General features: G+C 42.9%; 1 protein-coding gene across 1 annotated transcript in view; it reads left to right on the top strand.

Annotated features, from left to right (window-relative positions):
- The window catches only part of SNX31 (sorting nexin 31), a 45,508-nt gene that overhangs the window by 7,130 nt on the left and 17,541 nt on the right, over positions 1–20,837 (top strand). Inside the window, exons 4-7 of the mRNA XM_008058979.1 lie at positions 1,191–1,278; positions 5,328–5,397; positions 15,132–15,224; positions 17,837–18,040. Coding sequence (XP_008057170.1) covers positions 1,191–1,278; positions 5,328–5,397; positions 15,132–15,224; positions 17,837–18,040 — 455 coding nt within the window. The remainder of the gene's footprint in view (positions 1–1,190; positions 1,279–5,327; positions 5,398–15,131; positions 15,225–17,836; positions 18,041–20,837) is intronic.

Genomic DNA, 20,837 nt, shown 5'->3' with positions numbered 1-20,837 from the left:
AAAAAAAAAAAAAAAAAGGAATATCTGTTATAACATGTGGAAACTATAAATAAGTTCTTAGATTCTCAAAGATGTGATAAGATAGTGTAAAAAGAGAGTCCAATTCTCATGGCTTTTGTTTTTCTCTACAGTGTGTTTTTAGATATAACAAAGTATTTTTTTCAAGTTGTGAAATGGTATCAGTTTTATTTTTATTTTTTGAGTCGGAGTCCCACTCTGTCACCCAGGCTGGAGTGCAGTGGCATGCACGCTCACGGCCACCTCAGCATCCACCTTCTGGGTTCCAGCAATCCTTCTACCTCAGCTCTCTGAGTAACCGGAACTACAGACATGTGCTACCACGCCCGGCTAATTTTTTATTTATTGTAGAAACGCGGTCTCTACAATAAATGAGGCCCGGGTGAGGCCCGGGTGGGTCTCGAACCCGCGACAGGCCTAGGTAATCCATTCGCCTTGGCCTCCCAAAGTGCTGGGATTACAGGCTGAGCCACTGAGCCCAGCCTGGTATCAGTTTTAATCATGTGTTTATATATGTGTTCTCAGGAAGCTGAGGGAAGTGGGTTTTTTGTTTGTTTGCTTTTGAGTCAGGGACTCATTCTGTAACCTAGGCTGGAGTGCAGAGCCATGGCTCACAGCTCACCATAGCTGACCTCCTGGGCTCAGGCGCTCCTTCCACTTCAGCTTCCCCAGTAGCTGGGACTACAAGCACGTGCCCCACGCCTGGCTAATTTTTTTATTTTTTTTTTATTTTTTGTATATACTGGGTCTCACTATGTTGCCCAGGCTTGAACCCCTAAGCTCAAGCAATCCTCCTGCCCCAGTCTCCCAAAGTGCTGGGATTACAGGTGTGAGCCACTGTGCCCGGCCAGGAGATGGTTCTGAGGCAGAAGTTAAAGGTTTTGGGTGTCGGCTCAGCCACTAGGCACTGTGGTGTGTGTCGTGAAGGCGCTGGATGTCTCTGGATCTATTTCTTCATCACAGTGTAAAATATCCCCCACTCAAGGGACTGACATTTTATGAGCAGCAAATGATATTTATTTTTTGAATAAGCTTTACAATGTTAAAAATAGCATACAACTTGTAGAGAATGTTATTATTGGGATTTTATGTTTCCCAATAGTAATGTTTTCTTTTCTCATTTGAAAGCCGGTATGCTTCAACCAGTAAGACTCCCTTTCCTCTTTCTCTAGTTGTGAAGAAACTGGCTGACTTTGAACTCCCTTATGTCAGTCTTCAAAGTTCTGAAGTGGAAAACTGTATGGTTGGACTCAGGAAGTGGTGAGTAACCGCTTCAGGGAACGGAAGACGTTGGAGGACATCTCATCAGTCCCACCAGGACTTGTCAGAGTCTCACCACATCCTGCTCATAGCACGATGGCTGGATACCGGGAACCTGGGGAAGGTTGTGAGGAAGGCAATGAGAGGGTGAAATGAGCCAGATCGTTTGTCTTGAAGAATAGGATGCTGGCCGGGTGTGGTGACTCACACCTGTCATCCCAGCACTTTGGGAAACTGAGGCAAGAGGATCGCTTGAGCCCAGGAGTTCAAGACCAGCCTGGGCAATATGGCGAGACCTCTCCCTAAAATAATTTTTTTAAAAATTAGCAGGGCTTGGTGGTGCATGCCTGTAGTCCCAGTTACTTGGGAGGCTGAGATGAAAGGATTGACTGAACCCAGAAAGTCAGGGCTGTGGTGAACTGTGATCCTGTGACTGCATGCCAACTTGGGTCACAAAGTGAGACCCCAACTCAAAAAAAAGATTAGTATGTTGAGGATGACTTTCCCTGGTCTCTGGTAAACCTCAAGGGGTATTAAATGAGGATGGTGACCATCTATTGTGTATCTCTGCAGAGGTGCAAGTCAGGGCCAGAGGATATGGATTGAAGCAGTTCATGGCGGGAAATTACTGGCCATGGATTCACTGTGGAATGGATTACTGACAGCATTAAAGGAAGGATTATAAGCGGATCTGGTTCATCTGTTGGGTGTGGTGATCTCTGAAGGCAAAGGGTAGGAACTCGAAGTATTGGACTTACATTCCTAAAGGATGTGTACCAGGGTCACCCATATTCCTAGACTGACAGGACACAAGTAAGTGTCCTATGAAGAACAAACAGAAAATAGCAATGAGGCTGGGTATGGTGCCTCATGCCTGTAATCCCAGCACTTTGGAAGGCTAAGACAGAAGGATTGCTTGAGCCCAGGAATTCAAGACCAACCTGGGAAACATAGTGAGAACTCATCTCTACAAAAAAACCTAGAAACTAGCTGGGCATGAAGGCCTATAGTCCCAGCTACTCAGGAGGCTGAAGCACAACGATTGCCTGAGTCCAGGAGGTCGAGGCTGTGGTGAGCTGTGATTGTACCACTCACTGCACAATACCTATCCCTCCCCCACCCATAATCTGTAGTTCCCAGCATTTATGTATTACCATAGTTGTACTGAATTGTCACTTGGGTTCATTCTCTCCCAGCCCAGCTATTCTGTCACTGAATACGAAAGCTGTAGAGAAAGGCACTTTGAAACTAGGACTTGTAATTAGCTTGACCTTCGATGCCTGGCTCTAGAGCTCCAGTTTCTGACTTTGAACTTTAGAAAGATATTCCCAGAATGACTGGAAGTTCATATATCTGATGTTCAGAATGATTCAGAGAAATGATCAGAGTCTTGTGGTGTGGAACCCCAAGAAGGGGAAAAGGGCTCAGTTCCATGGAAGGATTTAGTGAATGGCTGTTCTGGAAGTTGCTTGGCTTAGTGAGGGGCTGAGCATGGCTGTTCCTGGGATCAGAGTATGTGAATGTAAGTTTCAGCTCTCTCAGGTTTTAGCTGCATAACCTCAGTCAAGTGTTCAAGCTCTCTTAGCCTCTGTTTCTTCATCTGTAAAATGGGAATATTAATAATAGTGTCTACATCATAGGATTATTTTGAGGTTTACATAAGGTAATCCCATGTGCTCACTGAGTTGCAATCATGTTTTTATTGTTGTATTAATGGTGATAATGATTATAGTAAGCAAGATAATCTCTGCAGCTTAGATTTTCAGCTCATATGCTCTCCTGAAAACTGGAGCTCAAGGGAGAGATGAGTTCTCATTCTATTAGTCCCAAAGGCACATTAAAGAGAGAGAGAGAGAGAAGCACTCTGTTCTTACCCCTGAAGCTTGAATCAGAAATTAGGATTTGCCCCAAGTCTTCATTAAATAGATCTAGATAATAAGCACAAGATAAGACATCAACCTAATCATGAGCCAGCCTCTCAGATTCAGTTAGATCATCTTTGCTCATGGGAACTTCTTTTATTAGAGCTGAGGATCCGATCTTCAGAAGGGAGACCTACTTAGTGTAAGCTCCTGTGGCAGAGGCAGGTCTCCCTGGGCAGGAGCAAGGAGGCTGACTCCAAAAGCTGTCTGATTCCCAGCAGGGGAGGTCTCCCAGTAAGGCATAGAGGGAGTCTTAAGGACTTTTCTGTATCCATGAGCTGCCTGGGTGCATCTCTCAAATACAGACATGGCCACCTCCAGACCAGAGGCTGCCTGCCCTGGTCTCTCAGGGTCCCAGTCTGGGCTGGGGCTGGGGGCTCTCCAGTGGTACAGCACTGGCTATCCTTTGCACACAGGGGCCTCTGGGATGTGTGGGTACATAGCTAAATGGAACGTGGGTTGCAAGCCTTCCGTGACTTCTCCCCAGAATGAAGGTGACCTTTAAGCCCCATTTTCATCCTTTTTTGGTCTCAGCCGACCCATCGGCCTGTTCACACCTTAGCTTCTGAGAGTAGTGACTCTGCTTACCTCTGCCTTCTGGTTGGTTCTAGATCAACCATTGTATATCCCTTCCTGACTGTTTCTGTCCCTTCTTAATATGCTACTGTGCTATAGAAACAGCTTTCAGTTCATCCTGGTGATTCTATATCTGACAGACAGACATGAGGCTCCTGCTGTTTGCAAGTCACTCTGTCACCTAGGCTAGAGTGCAGTGGCATGACCACAATTCACTGCAGCTTCAACCTCCTGGGCTCAGGCGATCCTTCTGCCTCAGACTCCCAAGTAGCTGAGACTCTAGGCATGTGACACTATGCCTGGTTAATTTTTTCTTTATTTCTATAGAGACAAGGTCTCGCTATGTTGCCTGGGCTGGTCTTGAACTCTTGGGCTCAAGCAAAGCTCTCGCCTTGTCATAAGAACTCTGGATAGGATTCAGCACCTGAGCTCAGTGGTCTTCACACCTGGTGTCAAGAAATCTTGATCAGAGCAGTGATCAGGATAAACTCAGGGTGCTGAGAAAGCACGGAAGATGGGTGGCTAACAAAGCCTTGGGAAAGGGAGCAGAGGAAGGAACATTGCTTGTGGCTTGCAGAGAAAAGTGTATCAATCAGGGAAGGAGGTTGGTGAGGGCAATCTTCCAGGCAGAGGGTGAGCAGAGCAAATATGGTTAGAAGGTAGCATTGGGGGTGAGGAGGGTAAGAGATGGGACTGGAAATGAAAGAGAGGTGGTCCCATGAAGTGCCTTGGTTACTCAGGAAAGACCACTCTGGTGGGGAGGCAGAGTGTGAGGTTAAGGGCACACAACTGAGGCAGGAAGCCTGAGGAGGAGGCTGCCAGAGCACTTGGGTGAGAGCTGAGGAGGGCCTGGGTGCAGGGTGGTGAATGTGGGCTGGGCCCATAGGGGATAGTTGGCCATGCCAGGCATTGACAGAAGAGGAAGGGAACCCAGGTACCCAGCACTTAGTGGTCAAAAGTGAGACTGGGTATGAACAGGGGTGCGGACTGCTTCCCTACAGCTTTATTTTTTGGCATCTCTACTCTCCAAGCCCACCAGGCGAGAGCTTTTAGTATAAAGAAATTCAGAAACGGCCAGGCGTGGTGGCTCACGCCTATAGTCCCAGCACTTTGGGAGGCCACGGTAAGAGGATAGCCTGAGTCCATGGGTTAGAGACAAGTGGGCAGCTTGGTGAGACCTCATCTCAACAATAAATCAAGAAAAATGAGCCAAGCTTGGCGGTGCATGACTGTAGTACCAGCTACTTGGAAGGTTGAGGGGGAAGAATCGCCTGAACCCAGCAGGTTGAGGCTGCAGTGGCCGTGAGTGTGCCACTGCACTCCAGCCTGGATGACAGAGTGAGACTCTGACTCAAAAAAAAAAAGAAGAAGAAGAAATTCAGAAACAAAAGAGGTAGAGAGACAAATGGAAGGCTTGCATGGCAGTGGAGCTTTGTTCGAAAAGGGGCCCTTGTTCAGAGGGCCAAGGGTCACCATGTTCAAAAGCACCTGCCTCCAGGTGCGCCATGAGCCATGTCATAGGAATTAACTGAACGCTTCTGAATGATGCAGGTATATGGACCCATCCCTTGACTCCATGCTGATGGACTGCAAAGCGGCCGTGGATTTGCTCTATATGCAGGTGAGGTCACCAAGAACTCTCAGGACACCGTACATTGTAGGCCATTTGGGTGTGGAATCATTAAAAAAAAGTGCGGTCATTAATAATTCTACCTCCATACCTAGAATAGGCAAACTGACAGAGGCAGAAAGTAGATAGAGGTTACTGGGGCCTGGGCTGCAGGAGGGGATGCTATTTTTTAATGGGTACAAGTTTTTGCTGGGGACTGATGAAAAAGTTTTAGGTATAGAGAGTGATGATGATTATACAACATTCTGAATAGTATATAATGCCACTGGATTTTAGGAATGGTTAAAATGATATGTTGTATGTATTTTACCACTATAAAAACAAAATTAAAAAAAAGAAGTAGGGGAGTTGTGAGACAGAGAAATAATTCTACCTCTATTTTAACACTGAATTTGCAGCAGATACTCTGTCATCGAGGCTAATTTGACATGAGCCCAGGGACTATGTCCCTGATAGTTTAAACCCTAAACCTCACTCTAGCATAACCTTCTTGAACCAACACGAAGCAGACCTACCCCTGGGTCCAGCTTCCAGGTCATGTGTCCTGTGTAGCTGCAGAGGGCTGGTGCTCAGAGTGCCCCATGCTTGTTAAAGACTCTGCTGTCATCATCTTGAAATCCTTAATAATTTTTGAACAGGGACCCCACGTCATTGTTTTGGGTTTTTTTTTGGTTTTTTTTTTGAGTTGGGGGATCTCTGTGGCCCTGGCTGCAGTGTAGTGGCATGACCACGGCTCACCGCAGCCTTGATCTGCTAGGCTCAGCCAATCCCTCCACCTCAGCCTTCAGAGTAGCTGGGACAACAGGGATGTGTCACCACACCCAGCCAGTTTTTTGATGTTTTGTAGAGATGGGGTCTCGCTATATTGTCCAGGCTGGGGGGTCCCCACATTTTCATTTTGCACTAGGTAAACCCACAAATTATAGAGTTGGTCCTGCCTACCCCATTTCCCAGCCTCTAAAAAGGTCATTGTAGTTGAGTCTTCATTTCCTATCCCTGCCCTGTGTGGTGAAAGTTCACCGAGCATTGAGATGGTGGCAGGTACCACTTCCTTGGTGCGCCCATGGTTGCTTGCCCCTATCACAGTTTTCCGCCTGCATCACCAGTGCCCCCAGGAGCTCACTCTCACCACAGCAGCATCTTCAGAGACCTGATCCTTGCCAGGCCTGGCTTGACAGTTCCGGGAGGGAGCACAGACACTTCTTCCAGGGGATATCCCACAACCTATTCTCAAGCAGCAGGCAGGGGGGCAGGTCATAGCCCTGCCTGTTCAGACTCTGCCAAGGCTTTCCATCTTGCTCAGACGAAACCTCAAATCCCAACGTACTTGTTTTATTTCTTTGTTAGTATTTCTACTATCGGACAGCACATGTGCGTGGGTATGTATTTGTTCACTCTCTCTCCCTACTAGAATGATTTTTTTCATGCAAGTGGATATTTATTTGTTCACTGCTACATCCCCAGAAACTAGAACTGTTCCTGGCACAACATCAGCATTAAGCCCTGTGTTGGGCCCAGCATTGTATTCATTGTTTTGTTTTTTTTTTTGTATTCATTGTTTTAAGTACATTGTTTCATTTAAACTTTATAATAACTCCATTAGGTGGTTGGCACCATTCACATTTCTAGAAAGAAGAAACATCAAGTTTGCAGACAAAGGACTGAGTGGTGAACTTGGGTTACCAGAGGATGTAGAAAAGGAACTTAACAAAACATGTTTACAGATGACTCTTTATTTTCATTTTTATTAGAGTTGAGTTCTCACTATGTTGTCTAGGCTGGTCTCAAACTGCTGGGCTCAAGCAATCTTCCCTTCTCGGCCTCCCAAAGTGTCAGGATTATAGGTATGAGCCACCATGCCCGGTCAGATGGCTTTTATTTAGTGTGATTCTAAGTTGCTACGCTCTTTAGCTTTTCATACACTTGAGAGGTAGAATTGAAGAGAGGGGAAAGATGGTAGATTGGTTTTTACTTTTGACAAGCTTTCCACGAGGACCCTTAGTAGAGCTTACTGTGGTACGCTGGGATAGCAAACAGGTCAATGGGTGGATTTTGATGCTCTGCCTTATCTAGGGACATAGAAGAGGAAAATAACCTCAGTACGTATTTATTTAAGTGACTTTTAAAGAAACCAATCCACAAAGCTCTCCAAATTCTAAAGAGGCAAATCAAAATATCACTTACTAAGTGTTTAAAGCTCACTATTGTATTTTTCTGGCTAAACTATAGCTTTGAGTTCATTTCTATGATACGTTGAGCCATGTCTAACCATGTTCCATTTACTTATACCTGTTATATGAATGGAAGTAAAACTTGCCAATTTAAGTGCTAATTGGAGCTCATCACCACTGTACCCTTGCTGTTATGATGCATTTTTAGTCATGCCTGGTATATTTAATATCATATCCTTGATTAAGAATGCATCACCGAATTCTGATATTGTTCCTATGGAAAATACAGTCTTCATGGTGTGGCTTTCAGTCCACATTGTGATGAGAGGTCAGGACTGCCAGCTTCCTACTATGATTTTTAAAATCTTAGGCCAGGTGTGATGGCCCAAAACCAATCCCAGCACTTTGGGAGGTTGAGGTGGGAGGATTGCTTGAGCCCAGGATTTCAGGACCAGCCTGGGCAACATAGTAAGACCTCATCTCTATCCAGAATCAAAATTAGCCGAACATGGTGACATGTGCCTATAGTCCCAGCTACTCAGGAGACTGAGGTGGGAGGATCACCTGAGCCCAGGAAGTTGAGGCTGCGATGAGCTGTGATTGTGCCACTGTCCCCAGCCTGGGCAACAGAGTGAGACTTTGACTCAACCAATCAATAAAATAACATTAAAAATTTTAATCTGTCTTCATTAAGGAGTTATAAACCATAGAAAAACGGATGATGGTATTTCCTCTGCTCACAGCTGGAAAAATGGTGGCTTCGTGGAAAACACACTACATTGTAGTTTCAGAAATGAATTCTGTCCCTTGCTCTGCCACTGGCCCTCTGTCTGTGTGACTCTGGGCCAGCCACTTCTGAACCACAGCATCTCCCTGTTGAATGATGAGGTTGAACTAATAATGTCTAAGTTTTTTCTCAACTGTAATGGACTGTTGTTGTTCAAACCTTAATGCTTTTCCTGGCAAAGTCTTCAAAAAATTATAGTTGCTGTCATAATCATCTTTACCTGTATCATTACCATCATGATTATATCTCCTGAATCCAAGGGGAGGAACTGAGAAGCTGATTTCTAGGCACGAGGTAGGCCCAATGGAAGCAAGAAAGTCAGGACCACTGCCTCCTTCGGGCTTCTCCGAAAGAAAACACCTTCCCCCCTCCCTGTTCCTATGGTATTCTGTTTATATCCTCTGTTATAACACTTTTCATCCAGAATTACTACTGGCTCACAGATGGCCCAAAACTAATCCCAACACTTTGGGAGGTTGAGGCGGGAGGATTGCTTGAGCCCAGGACATCACCAGACTCTGAATGACCAAGGGTAGAGACTATATCTTATTCCTCCTGTGTCCTGGGTGCCTAGAGTATATGAACAACTGAGAAACTGTCACCCTTTAAAAAAGTTAACCCAAAAAGCTCTTACAAGTTCTGAGAAACTGTCACCTTTTTAAAAAGTTAACCCAAAAAGCTCTTACAAGTTCTGATAAATAATGGAGCCATCATTGCTAACTATGAAGGGATAGTATGATTTTCTAAAGCAGAAGTATCTGATGATGTCTGAACTGGGTTCCCATAACCTGTTTCCTTTCTTCTCCTTTGACTTAAAATTAATTTAATTTTTTAATAGACACAGGGTCCCACCATGTTGCCCAGGCTGATCTTGAATTCCTGGGCTCAGGTGATCCTCCTGCTTCGGCCTCCTGAGTAGCTGGGACTATAGGTACATACCACTAAGCCTGGGTTCTTCCTTTGTAACTTGGGTGACATTAGAAAATGAGAGATTGCATTATAAGTATAATCTATAATTATAAAATTTGAAGGCTCTGTCAATTCTGAGTCTGCATTTCAGCAGGGCCACTGCTGGCCTATGCAATGGTGCAAATTAGAAAAAGGAGCTCCTTCCTCCAGGTGGATATAGCCTTGTGTCAGGGCCCTTGGCTTGTGAGGGGAGTGAGTGCTGACCTTTAACCTCCTGACATTCCCATGGTCCAGTACCCTTGTGTGGGCACGTTCATCCCTGGCCTTACTCTATCATGCTTCAGTCAGAGTTGAGTGACCACACCTGCTTTTGAGAGGCACATGTCTGCCATTCCTTTCTACTATGCCCTCTGTGGAAGGCACTGGAATGTGTGTAATTGAACCATGGCTTATACAATTTCACTTGATTTTTTTTTTTTAAGTTGGAGTCTCATTCTGTCACCCAGGCTAGAGTGCAGTGACACAATCATGGCTCACCACACTCTTGACCTCCTTGGGCTCAGGCAATCTTCCTGCCTCAGCCTCCTAAGTAGCTAGGACTACAGCTACGAATCACCATGCCCAGCTAATTTATTTATTTATTTATTTTTGTAGAGACAAGGTCTTACTGTGTTGCCTAGACTGGTCTCGAACTCCTGGGCTCAAGCAATCCTCCCAAAGTGGCCTCCCAAAGTGTTAGGATTACAGGCATGAGCTACCGCGCCCAACCCTTTTTATTTTTAAGGAACTGGATCTCGCTCTGTCACCCAGACTGGAGTGCAGTGGTGCGAACATAGCTCACTGCTGCCTCAACCTCCTGGGCTCAGTCATTCCTTCCGCATCTGCCTCCTGAGTAGCTGGGACTATGGGCGTGCCACCACTCCTGCCTCATTTTTAAACTTTTTGTAGAGACAAAGTCTAACTATGTTATCTAGGCTGGTCTTAAGTTCTTGACCTCAAACAATCCTCTCATCCCAGCCTCCCAGAGTGTTGGGATTGCAGGCATGAGCCACCATGCCTAGCATTGATTTTTAAAATTAGGTTCTGCATAAGTTCCTGGCAGCCAGTCTTCAGGGAATCATATAACGGTAGACACATTTGTCTAGACTTGACTCTCATTGTCTAGACCCACTTGGAGTCGGATACTGTATATAGCTCATTTGAGGGATGACTTGTGAACCCATATTCAGGGGCAGCTCATTGTCTAGACCCACTTGGAGTCGGATACTGTATATAGCTCATTTGAGGGATGTCTTGTGAACCCATATTCAGGGGCAGCTCTTTTCAAAGGTAATGAAACAAAACAGTTATGCTACCTTTGCTGTAGGATATTTGAATCTCTGTGTTTGAGAAATCTGATGATGAGTGGACAGGTCTCTGGTGTTACTGTGGTGATTCCTGTTCATTTTTCTTTAGCCACCCTTCCTCTCTGACATTGTCACCCTGTGCTAACAGGACTCTAACATAAAGTAGAGTTCAGGAAACAAGAAGTCATGCAGTTCTTCACATCCGTGCTGATTCCCTTCTGGTGTGGTGTGTAGGTTCAGTTTTGAGAACAGTTGGAAATAAGGAGAAAGGCTTGGGGATGGGGAGCTGCCCACTTGATAAGAATTCAGTGGCTTGTACAAGCCTAGGAAATGTAGTGGTCAGGCCTGGGTTGGGTCATCTTGAACATTATAACCTCTCTAAACCTCAGTGTACCCATCTGTCAAATGGTGGTAACTGTTTCTACCCCACATACTACAATAGTACCCCCTTACCCATAGTTTTGCTTTCCACAGTCTCGCTTTCTGTGGTTTCAGTTATCCATAGTCAAGGATGGTCTGAAAATATTAAATGTAAAATTACAGAAATAAACAATTTATAAGTTTTAAATGACATGTCATTCTGAGGCGCATGATGAAATCTTATGCTGGCCTAATTTGTCTAGCTCTGACAGTGAAGCATCTCTTTGTCCAGCGAATTCACACTGTCTATACCACCTGTCCATTAGTCACTTAGAAGTAATCTTAGGTATCAGATCTGCTGTTCTGCAGTGCCTGTGTTCAATTAAGCCATATTTTACTTAATTATGGCACCAAAGTGCAAGATAGTGATGCTGGCATGTCCCATAATTGCTCTATTTTACCATTAGTTATTATTGTTAATCTTCCTGTGCCACATTTATAAATTAAACTTTATCATAGGTTTGGTATGCATTTACAGGAAGAAAATATAGTATATACAAGGGGCAACCCCCCCCGCAAAAAAAACCCAGAATTATCTTTTGAGGGCAGGCCCCTTGTAGTGCACTAAGAATTTGTTCCTCTGGATCAAACGTTCAACCAAAATTTTTATCTGGAAGTCTGAAGAAGGTTACATCACGTTTTGTGGAAGAAACATCCTGAGATGTGGCAAACAGGTGACTGGTTCCTCCACCATTACAACGCACCTGTCTTCACGGTGCTGAGTGTTCAGTTTTTGTCCAAAAACAGCATGACCCCATGTCCCACCCTCCCTATTCACCCAATCTTGCCCCAAGTAACTTTTGTGTCCCAGATTTTAAAAAAAGGTCCTCAAAGGGAAACGTTTTGCCCATGTGGAAGAGGTGAAACAAAAACAGCAGAAGCACTAAAAGACATCAAAATTGATGAGTTCAAAAACTGGAGTAGTGGAAAAAGCATCTAGATGGGTGTATTGCATCAAACGGAGAGTACTTTGAAGTTGACTGAAGTTTAAACATGTAAGAATAAATATACAATTTTTATTAAAAGAATTTGGGGTTTTGGGGGGTTTTATAGGGTTCAGAACTATCTGTGGTTTCAGGTATCCCCTGGGGGTCTTGAATAGTATTCCTTGAGAATAATGGGGGGTTGCTGTACTGTAGTTGGGAAGAAGTCAGTGGGAAAACCTATCTGAAACAGGTTCTCAACAAATATTAGTTATTTTTCTTCTCCATTTTCCCCAACCTATGCCGCAGTATTTGAAATGATTCAACTTTTCATTCTTCTCTTGGAGATAAAGCATAACCTGCATCACTGAGAGATGGAATACATACACTTACGTCGAGACTAAGGTGTAAACAAGCACCTGGTAATTGGCAAGGAATAATTGTATGTTAGCTGAATGTGGGACACTGGGCAGGGTGCACTGAGATGAAGGGCTTGACAGCCTTAGGAGCAGTGGCCAATTCTGTCTCATGATGTTAAGTCAAAGCAGCACAGGCCTCGTGTATGCAGCTGCTGAGATGTGCAGCTGATGCCAGAGGCTCCCGGGCCAGTTGGCTGAAGGGGTAGGCAGCTGGGTGGCAGGAGGAGAAGCAAGAGCCCAGAAAAGGTGCCCAGAGCAGGAAGGCAGGCTACAGAGGCAGGCTTTGTCACTCGTGTTTCATTTTGCTTCACAGCATACTGCTTCCACAGAGGGCAGGTGTCTTCCAGGTGATCTCTGCCTTTGAGCCCAGTGTTGTTCTGCTTAGACTTGCCGTGGATCAGGAAGCAACTGAGAAACCCACTAGGGATATGAAATTTGCGAACACTTGCTGATAGTGGTTACCCAAAGCTGGACCAGACGGGGCCCAATGATATATTCAATTTTAATTTTTTAGAGTAAAATTTGTAAAAAAATTTTGCGAACATGGAAGAGCTCAAAAAAGTAGATGTCAACCTAAATCTTAAGTCAACCACCCAGATAAACTATTAGCTTTTGGGGTGTACTTCATATATAGTTCATTTATTTGCATATCCATATACTTGGTTCATTGGCATAAATACGAGTTTTTTATCATTTTGCTTTATATTTATTTTTTGTAGTTTTATTAAAATGGGGTCTACTATTAGACTCTTATTTTGCAACTTGATATTTTTTCATGTACCAATACCTTGCATATTTTTATCATGTTGTTAATTATTCTAATTTCAATAGCTCTGAGGGATACAAATAGTTTTTGGTCTGGCCTTTAAGAGTACCCACCCACCCCTACCTGTGCACATTGTACCGAGTAGATGACTTTTTTTCCCCCTCCATGCTATTTTATTTTATTCTACTCTGTAATTTAATTTAATTTAATATTTTATTTTAGTCAGGGTCTCACTACGCTGTCCTGGCTGGAGTGCAGTGGCACAATTATGACTCACCACAGCCTCAACCTCCTGGGCTCAGGTGATCCTTCTGCCTCACTCTTCTAAGTAGCTGAGACTATAGGTACACACCACCATGCCCACCTAATTTTTTTTATTATTTTTGTAGAGACAAGGTCTTGCTATGTTGCCTAGGTGGGTCTCGAATTCCTGGGCTCAAGCAATCCTCTTGCCTCAGCCTCCCAAAGTGTTGAGATTACAGGCATGAGCTACCATGCCTGGCCAATTATTCTACATAATTTTAAATATTAGCGTAGCCTATTATTTAGTTATACCCAAACTCAATTACCTATTTTGGGGCATTTCATAACAGCACCTACCTCACAGGGTGGCTGTAGGGATTGACTTTTGTTTTGGAGTGATTAGAACATTGCCTAACACACAATAAGCACACTATACATGTGTTTGCCACTATTAATAAGTTGAAATTTTTTCGTTATTACGAACAATGATGGTAATGGCATTATCACTATATTTTTTCCTTGGGTCTATGTTTATGACTCAGATATATCTGGCATTTGGAATACTTTTTTGTAAATTGCCAGTACATCTCTTTTGTCCATTTTCCTATTAGGAATGCTTACATTTTCCTATTGCTTTACATAAATATTAACTCATTGCTATAGGATGCAGTCATTTTCCTTGGTTTGCCATTGGATTCTTAGCTTTGTTCTTTGTGGTCTTTATGTACAGACATTTTATATTTTCACTTAATTCTATATTACTATTTCTTCATTGTGATAGTTTGTCTTTATATCTTTTTTTTTTTTTTTTTTTTTTGAGTTGGAGTCTCACTCTGTCACCCAGACTGGAGTGCAGTGGCCGTTCCCGGCCACTGCAGCCTCGACCTGCTGGGTTCCGGCGATCCTTCCACCTCAGCCTTCCAAGTAGCCGGAATTACAGGCATGCGCTACCACGCCTGGCTGATTTTTTGGTTTATTGTAGAGATGAGGTCTCGCTGCCCAGGCAGGTCTCGAACCCGCGGGCTCAGGCAATCCACTCACCTCAGCCTCCCAATGTCTTTGTATCTTAAAAAAGATAGTCCCTACCTCAAGATCTGTTTTAAAAAAGTCATTTTTGTTTTTTCCTAGCTCTTTTATTTTTTTTTAACATTAAAATTTTTTTTTTGTTTTCTGGGGTTTTTTTAGGTGGAGTCTCACTCTGTTGCCCAGGCTGGAGTGCAATGGCAAGATCACAGCCACTGCAGTCTCAACCTGCTGGACTCAGGCATCCTTCCACCTCAGCCTCCCAAGTAGCTGGAACTACAGGCATGCACCACCACACCTGGCTAATTTTTTGATTTATTGTAGAGACGAGGTCTCACCATGTTGTCCAGGCTTGTCTCGGACTCCTGGGCTCAAGCAATCCTCCTCCTTATGCCTCCAAAAGTTATGCAATTACAGGTGTGAGCCACTACACCCGGCCTTACATTGAAATCTTTACTCTCTCTAGAATTAATTTGATTGGGTAGTGTGGAGAAAGAGCTAATTTTATTTTCTTTGCCAAGTGCTGCCAATTATCCCCAAACTGTTGAACAATCTCTTTTTACCCGCTAATTTAAAAAGTAACCTTTAGAACTTGCCAAGTCCTTAAATAGATATCCACTTGGATCTATTTTTATTGTCCTTCATACACGAGTAGGTTTTTGTTAGATTAGCTAATTTCTGCTGAGGTTGCTAATTTTGCAACTTTTGTTGTTTTAAGGCAATACAGGACATGAAAAAAGAATGGACCAAACCTACCCAGGAGCAGAGGCAGAAATTAGAGGCGCTCCAGAAAGAAGACAACCAAACCAAGGTGAATTAATATTGTGCCAAGAGCAATCCTTTGAAAGGGAGTTAAAGAAACGTTGGACTGGCGCTGTGTCTGTAATTTATAAACCCACCAAACACTGAAAGTGAGGCTCTTTTTAAAAATGAAAACAACTTCATGGGCTTTTCTGATTTTAAAGCTAATAAAAGCTGATTGTTCAAATGTTCTAACGAATACAGACAGTATATTGGAGTCCTTTGCCAAGTTAATTAATATAGATCCTCCCCATTATTTTTAGTGACTGCAGAGTATTCTATTTTATGGCTAGGTTATCCTCTGGCTAACCACTTTTCTATGATAGGAAGTCAGGTTGTTTCCAGCTTTGTTGCTATAAATCGCTTGGGCGGGGGCAGAGAAGTGGGGCGGGGCAGGGTGGGGGGTGGTGCCATGAAGCCCACAACTGTGTCTAATTTATACATACTCTATGTAGACACAGCACCTGGTGCAGTTCCTGGCTGAAGACCCTGAACGCTGCAGCCAACATCCTCTGTCTTTCAATATGTATTCTATTATTCCTTGGGATATATTTCTAAACATCCATGTTTAAAGCTTCCGTAAAGGTGATACCAACTCACACACCTCTTGCTCCCAAGCAGTGAGTGTGAGTCTGACAAAGAAGTTTTGGTTGTTGTTTTTTTTTGAGTTGGAGCCTTACTCTGTCCCCCAGGATGAAGTGCAGTGGCACGCTCACAGCCAACCCAGTGTCGACCCGCTGGGCTCAGGTGATTCTTCCGCCTCAGCCTTCCAAGTAGCTGGAACTACAGGCGCGTGCTACCACGCCCAGCTAATTTTTTTTTTGATTTATTGTAGAGCTGAGGTCTTGCCAAGTTGCCCAGGCAGGTCTCGAACCCGCGGGCTCAGGCAATCCACTCACCTCAGCCTCCCAAGGCACAGGATTACAGGCTGAGCCACCAAGCCCGGCAACAAGAAGTATTTTTAACAGAAGAAATGGCCTCTGCTTCATTGCTTTGTCTTTTTTCATTCTTTTGACTTTGGCAATGTTCACAACTACAACATTGACTCTGAACAAAATACAACCAAAATTTAGGGATCTCATTTATAGTTAGGTTGATACAGAGACTAATTATTCAAGGATTTGGACACTTTAAGATTTTATTGATGGGCTGCAAAAAAGAAAAAGAAAAAGACACGCACTGCCATGATTTCTTATTTTTCTCCCTTTTGTTCTACCTCAACTTTGTCAAAATATTTAGAGTTCAATTTCTCTATGTGTTTGTAAATCTTGACAATTATAGCTTCTATTTTTTTCTCATCTCTTTATTTCAACAGCTTTTTTGGGGTACAAATTGTTTTTGGTTACTTTGATGTACCATATAGTGGTGATACAGCTTCTGTTTTGATGGGCAGAATATTGCTGCTACTTTGGATGCAATTTCAAATTGTGTATACCACAATCAATTCTAAGTATATATCTGCCCTGTAAACTTCTTTATTTAGTAAGACTTTGTTTTTACCTTGATAGTTTTCCCTAAAATAAACATTTTATTGTTATGATAAACGTTTTATCTGAATGTACCATATGATTGTAATAATACTTTTTTAAAAACTTTACTTGGAGTACATAAATTAAATGAAAAAATTGCATCATTATTGAAATTACCATATTTTCTCTCAAAGCATCTAAATGTACCAATATACAACTAGCATTATTTGTGAAATTCTGCTAATGGAGCAAACACATTAACAAATAGAATTTATGTACATGTACAAGAAAACTTGGAATTGAAAATGAGTTGAAATTAATCTAAAAAAGAGCCATTTGATCTAAATCAGACATAGGCTAACTATGGGCCACTGTTTTTGTAAATAAAGTTTTATTGACACACATTTACACTCACTCATTTACACATTGTCTAATGTCTGCTTTTGTGCTACAGTGGCAGAGGTGTGGAGTTGCGATAGAGACCATATGCCTGTTACTATATGGTTCTTTACGTAAAAGTTTGCCAACAGTGACCTAAGTGAAAATATATAAAAACCTTCTGCAGCTTTGTATGTTAAATTGTCTTTTTCAGGTACAGTCTTAAAAAGAGCTAATTTTTAAAGTAGATAAGCCTTTCAGACTTCTGTCCTTTGGTTTCTGTGTAGTAAATAATATCACAACACCCTTTTGTTGACTGGAAAATGTCAACAAGCAAATGCTGTCGTTAAAGGTGTGAGCCACCATGCCCAACCTAAGAAAAGGCATTTTAAATGTATGCTTTTTAATTACTTGCTGTTATAGTCTGCTGAGACAAAATCATATCTACTCATTCATTTTATTCACTCTTACCTTTGTTCTTCATTCCCTCATTGAATATTTTCATTCCCACCATGTACCAAGCACCATAACAGATGCAGGGGTACAATGGTGAAGGAGTTAGGAAGATCCCTGCCCTGGAAGGACACACCTTGAACTTTCCCAGGGCTTCCCATCAGCACAAGGGGCATTGTTTTCTTTCCTAGGGTCCAGAAGAAATGGCTTAATTCCATACATTCTACCAGAATGGCAGAAGCTTCTGTTATGAGGTTTTTATCTGCTTCAAGTGTTCTCTGACTTTCTTCTACCCCTCAAACTCTTCGCCTTTTTGGAGCAGTTTTTGGAGCTGGCCCAGGAAGTGCAGCACTACGGATACATGCAGCTGGACCTCTGTACCTGCGACTACCCAGAACCAGGCTGTGGGACTGTTCTTTCTGTCGGCAATAACGAAATCAGTTGCTGCATCACCCTGCCTGATAACCACACCCAGGACGTTGTTTTCCAGATGAACAGGGTGAAGTGTTGGCAGGTTACTTTCCTTGTGAGTGTCTTGGCACCTTGCTTTTTGCCCATAATTTGAAGTCTCCACCCATGATTTGAAAATCCTGTTGCTCTTGGATGACACAGTTGGCACTAGGGAGCTGGGTTTGCCATTAGAATCAGTACCCCAAGGGGTATGGCATTTAAGCCACATTAAATACTACCTGGTGGGTTGGACATGGTGACTCATGCCTATAATCCCAGCACTTTGGGAGGCTGAAGTGAGAGGATTACTTGAACCCAGGAGTTGGAGGCTGAGGTGAGCCGTGATTGTGCCACTGCACTCCAGACTGCTTGACAGAGTGAGACCCTGACTCAAAAAAATAAAGTAAAAGCTAACATACCTACTTGTCAAATCCCTGGGATTCCTGGCCTCATGCTTGACCTCTCTGTGGTATTTGATATTGTCAGCCTTTCTTCCTTCTCAAAACTCCCTCTCCTTCCTCCTCTGTTTCTGTGGGCCACCTCTCCCTCTGAGCCCTCCTGAAATGCTGGTGTTCCCTGGGGTTCCATTTCTAGCATCTTTCCTCTGCATACACTCTGAAATCAATTGCTCAGATCCCTCTCAGAGGTCCAGTGTTTTCTCCTGCCTCTGGCCAGTTTCCCAGGATATGTCACTCGCATCTCAAACACAAGCTTTCTCCTAAGCCAGCTTGCCGCTTCCCTCTCATACCCGGCACAGAGTTCTTCCTCCTGTGCTCCCCTTCTCAGTACATTGGACTTTTGCCACCACCCCCTAATTGCCAAAGAACTCTTGAAATGATCTCTGGCTGTTCTCTCTCTTACCCTACACATTTAAGTGCTGATGGAAGCCTATCCCTTCTACAGCCTCACTATCCCTCGAAAATGGATTGCACTTTTGGTGTGAAGTCTAAGAACTTGCTAAATCCTGGATCCTGAAGTTTTCTTATGCATTGTTTTGTTTTTGTTTTTTGCTGAAAGTTTTATAGTTGTGGGTTTTACATGTGAGTCCATGTTCCATTTTGAGTTAATTTTTGTATGAGGTCTGAAGCATAAGGTCCCGTTCCCTCCTATTTTTTTGCCTGTGGAAGTCTAGTTGCTCCCATACTGTTTGCTGAATTGGCTATCCTTCCTCGGTTGCTGGTTTTTATATCTTTGTAAAAAGTCAGTAGGATATGTTTGTGTGGATCTATCTCTGGGTTCTCTGTTGTATTTTTCCAGCATACTCCTCTACCAATACCACACAACCATGTCTTTCTTTGCAACAGTTTTATTGAGATCTAATTCATATACCATATCATTCACCCATATAAAGTCTACAATTCAATAGGATCTCGTATAGTTACAGCATTGTGCAACAATCACTACAATTTTAGCACACTTTGTTACAAAAAAGAAGCCCCATGCCCATTGCTGTCCCTTCCTTACCCACCCCCCCCACCCCCCAGTCCTGAAAAAAAACACAATTCCACTTTCTGTCTCTATGGATTAGATTTTCCCATTCTGGACATTTCATATTAATAGAATCATATAATATGTGGTCATTGCAACTAACTTTTTACTTAGCATAATGTTTCCAAGGTTCATCCTTGTAGCATAAATTGATACTTTATTCAAGTAATGTTCCATTGAGTAGACATACAATTTTAATGTATCCATTCATTCATTCACTCATTGATGGACATTTGAGTTGCTTCTACCTTTTGGCTGTTATAAATTATGCTACTATAAACATTTGTGCACAAGCTTGTATGTAGGCACATGTTTTTATTTCTCTTGGGTATATACCTAGCAGTACAGTTACTGGGTCAAATGATAATTCTATATTTAACTTTTTGAGGACCTGCCAGCCTGTTTTCCAAAGTGGCTGCACCACTTCATAACCCTACCAGTACTGTATAGGGGCTTTGATTTCTCCACATCCTTGTCAGCACTTGTTATTATCTGATTGTTGTTGTTATTTTATCATAGCTAACTTAATGGGTATGAAGTGACATCTTATTGTTGTTTTACTTCACTATTTTTTTTCTCTCTCTGCTTCATTTTGGGTAGTTTTTATTGCTATGGCTTCAAGATTACTGATATTTTCTTCTGTGACATCTAACATTGCCATTATCTCATCCAGTGCATTTTTTACTTCGAATATTTATTTTTCATCTCTTGAAGTTCCATTTAGGTTCTTTTAAAAAATAGTTTACATTTTCCTTATCATGTATCTCTTTTTCTCCAATTCCTGAGTGTATGAAGACTTTTATTTATTTATTTATTTATTGACACAAGGTCTTGCTCTGTCACCCAGGCTGGAGTGATCATTGCTCACTACAGCCATGAACTTCTGGGCTGATTCTCCCACCTCAGCCTCTGAGTAGCTGGGACTACAGGCATGAACCACCACATTCCACTAATTTCTTTTTTCTTTTCTTTTCTTTCTGTTTTTAGAGAGATGAGGTCTTGTTGTGTTGCCTGTTGCCCAGGCTTGCATGGCATATGTTTTAAATACCAGTTTTACTATTTTTGTCTACTAATTCCATCATCTCTGTCATTTCTAGATCTGTTTCTATTGATTGAGTTTTCTCCTGTCTGCAGATCTTATTTTCCTTCTCATTTGTGTGCCAGGTAATTTTTGTGGTGTGCTAACCACTGCAAAACTGACATTGTTGAATGCAGATCGCTACTGAATGTCTTTGAGATTAGACTTTCTTCGGGCTCGCAGTTACATTGCCTGGGACTGGTTTTACTTTTCTGAGGCCTGCTTTCAAACTTTCTTTTTTCTTTTTTTTTTGAGTTGGAGTCTCACTTGGTCGCCCAGACTGGAGTGCAGTGGCCGCTCCCGGCCA

This window comes from Carlito syrichta, unplaced genomic scaffold, assembly GCF_000164805.1.
Source record: "Carlito syrichta isolate Samal-C Ts95f unplaced genomic scaffold, Tarsius_syrichta-2.0.1 Scaffold303668, whole genome shotgun sequence".
Classification (NCBI taxonomy): domain Eukaryota; kingdom Metazoa; phylum Chordata; class Mammalia; order Primates; family Tarsiidae; genus Carlito; species Carlito syrichta.
This window is presented reverse-complemented; position numbering and strand designations above follow the sequence as displayed.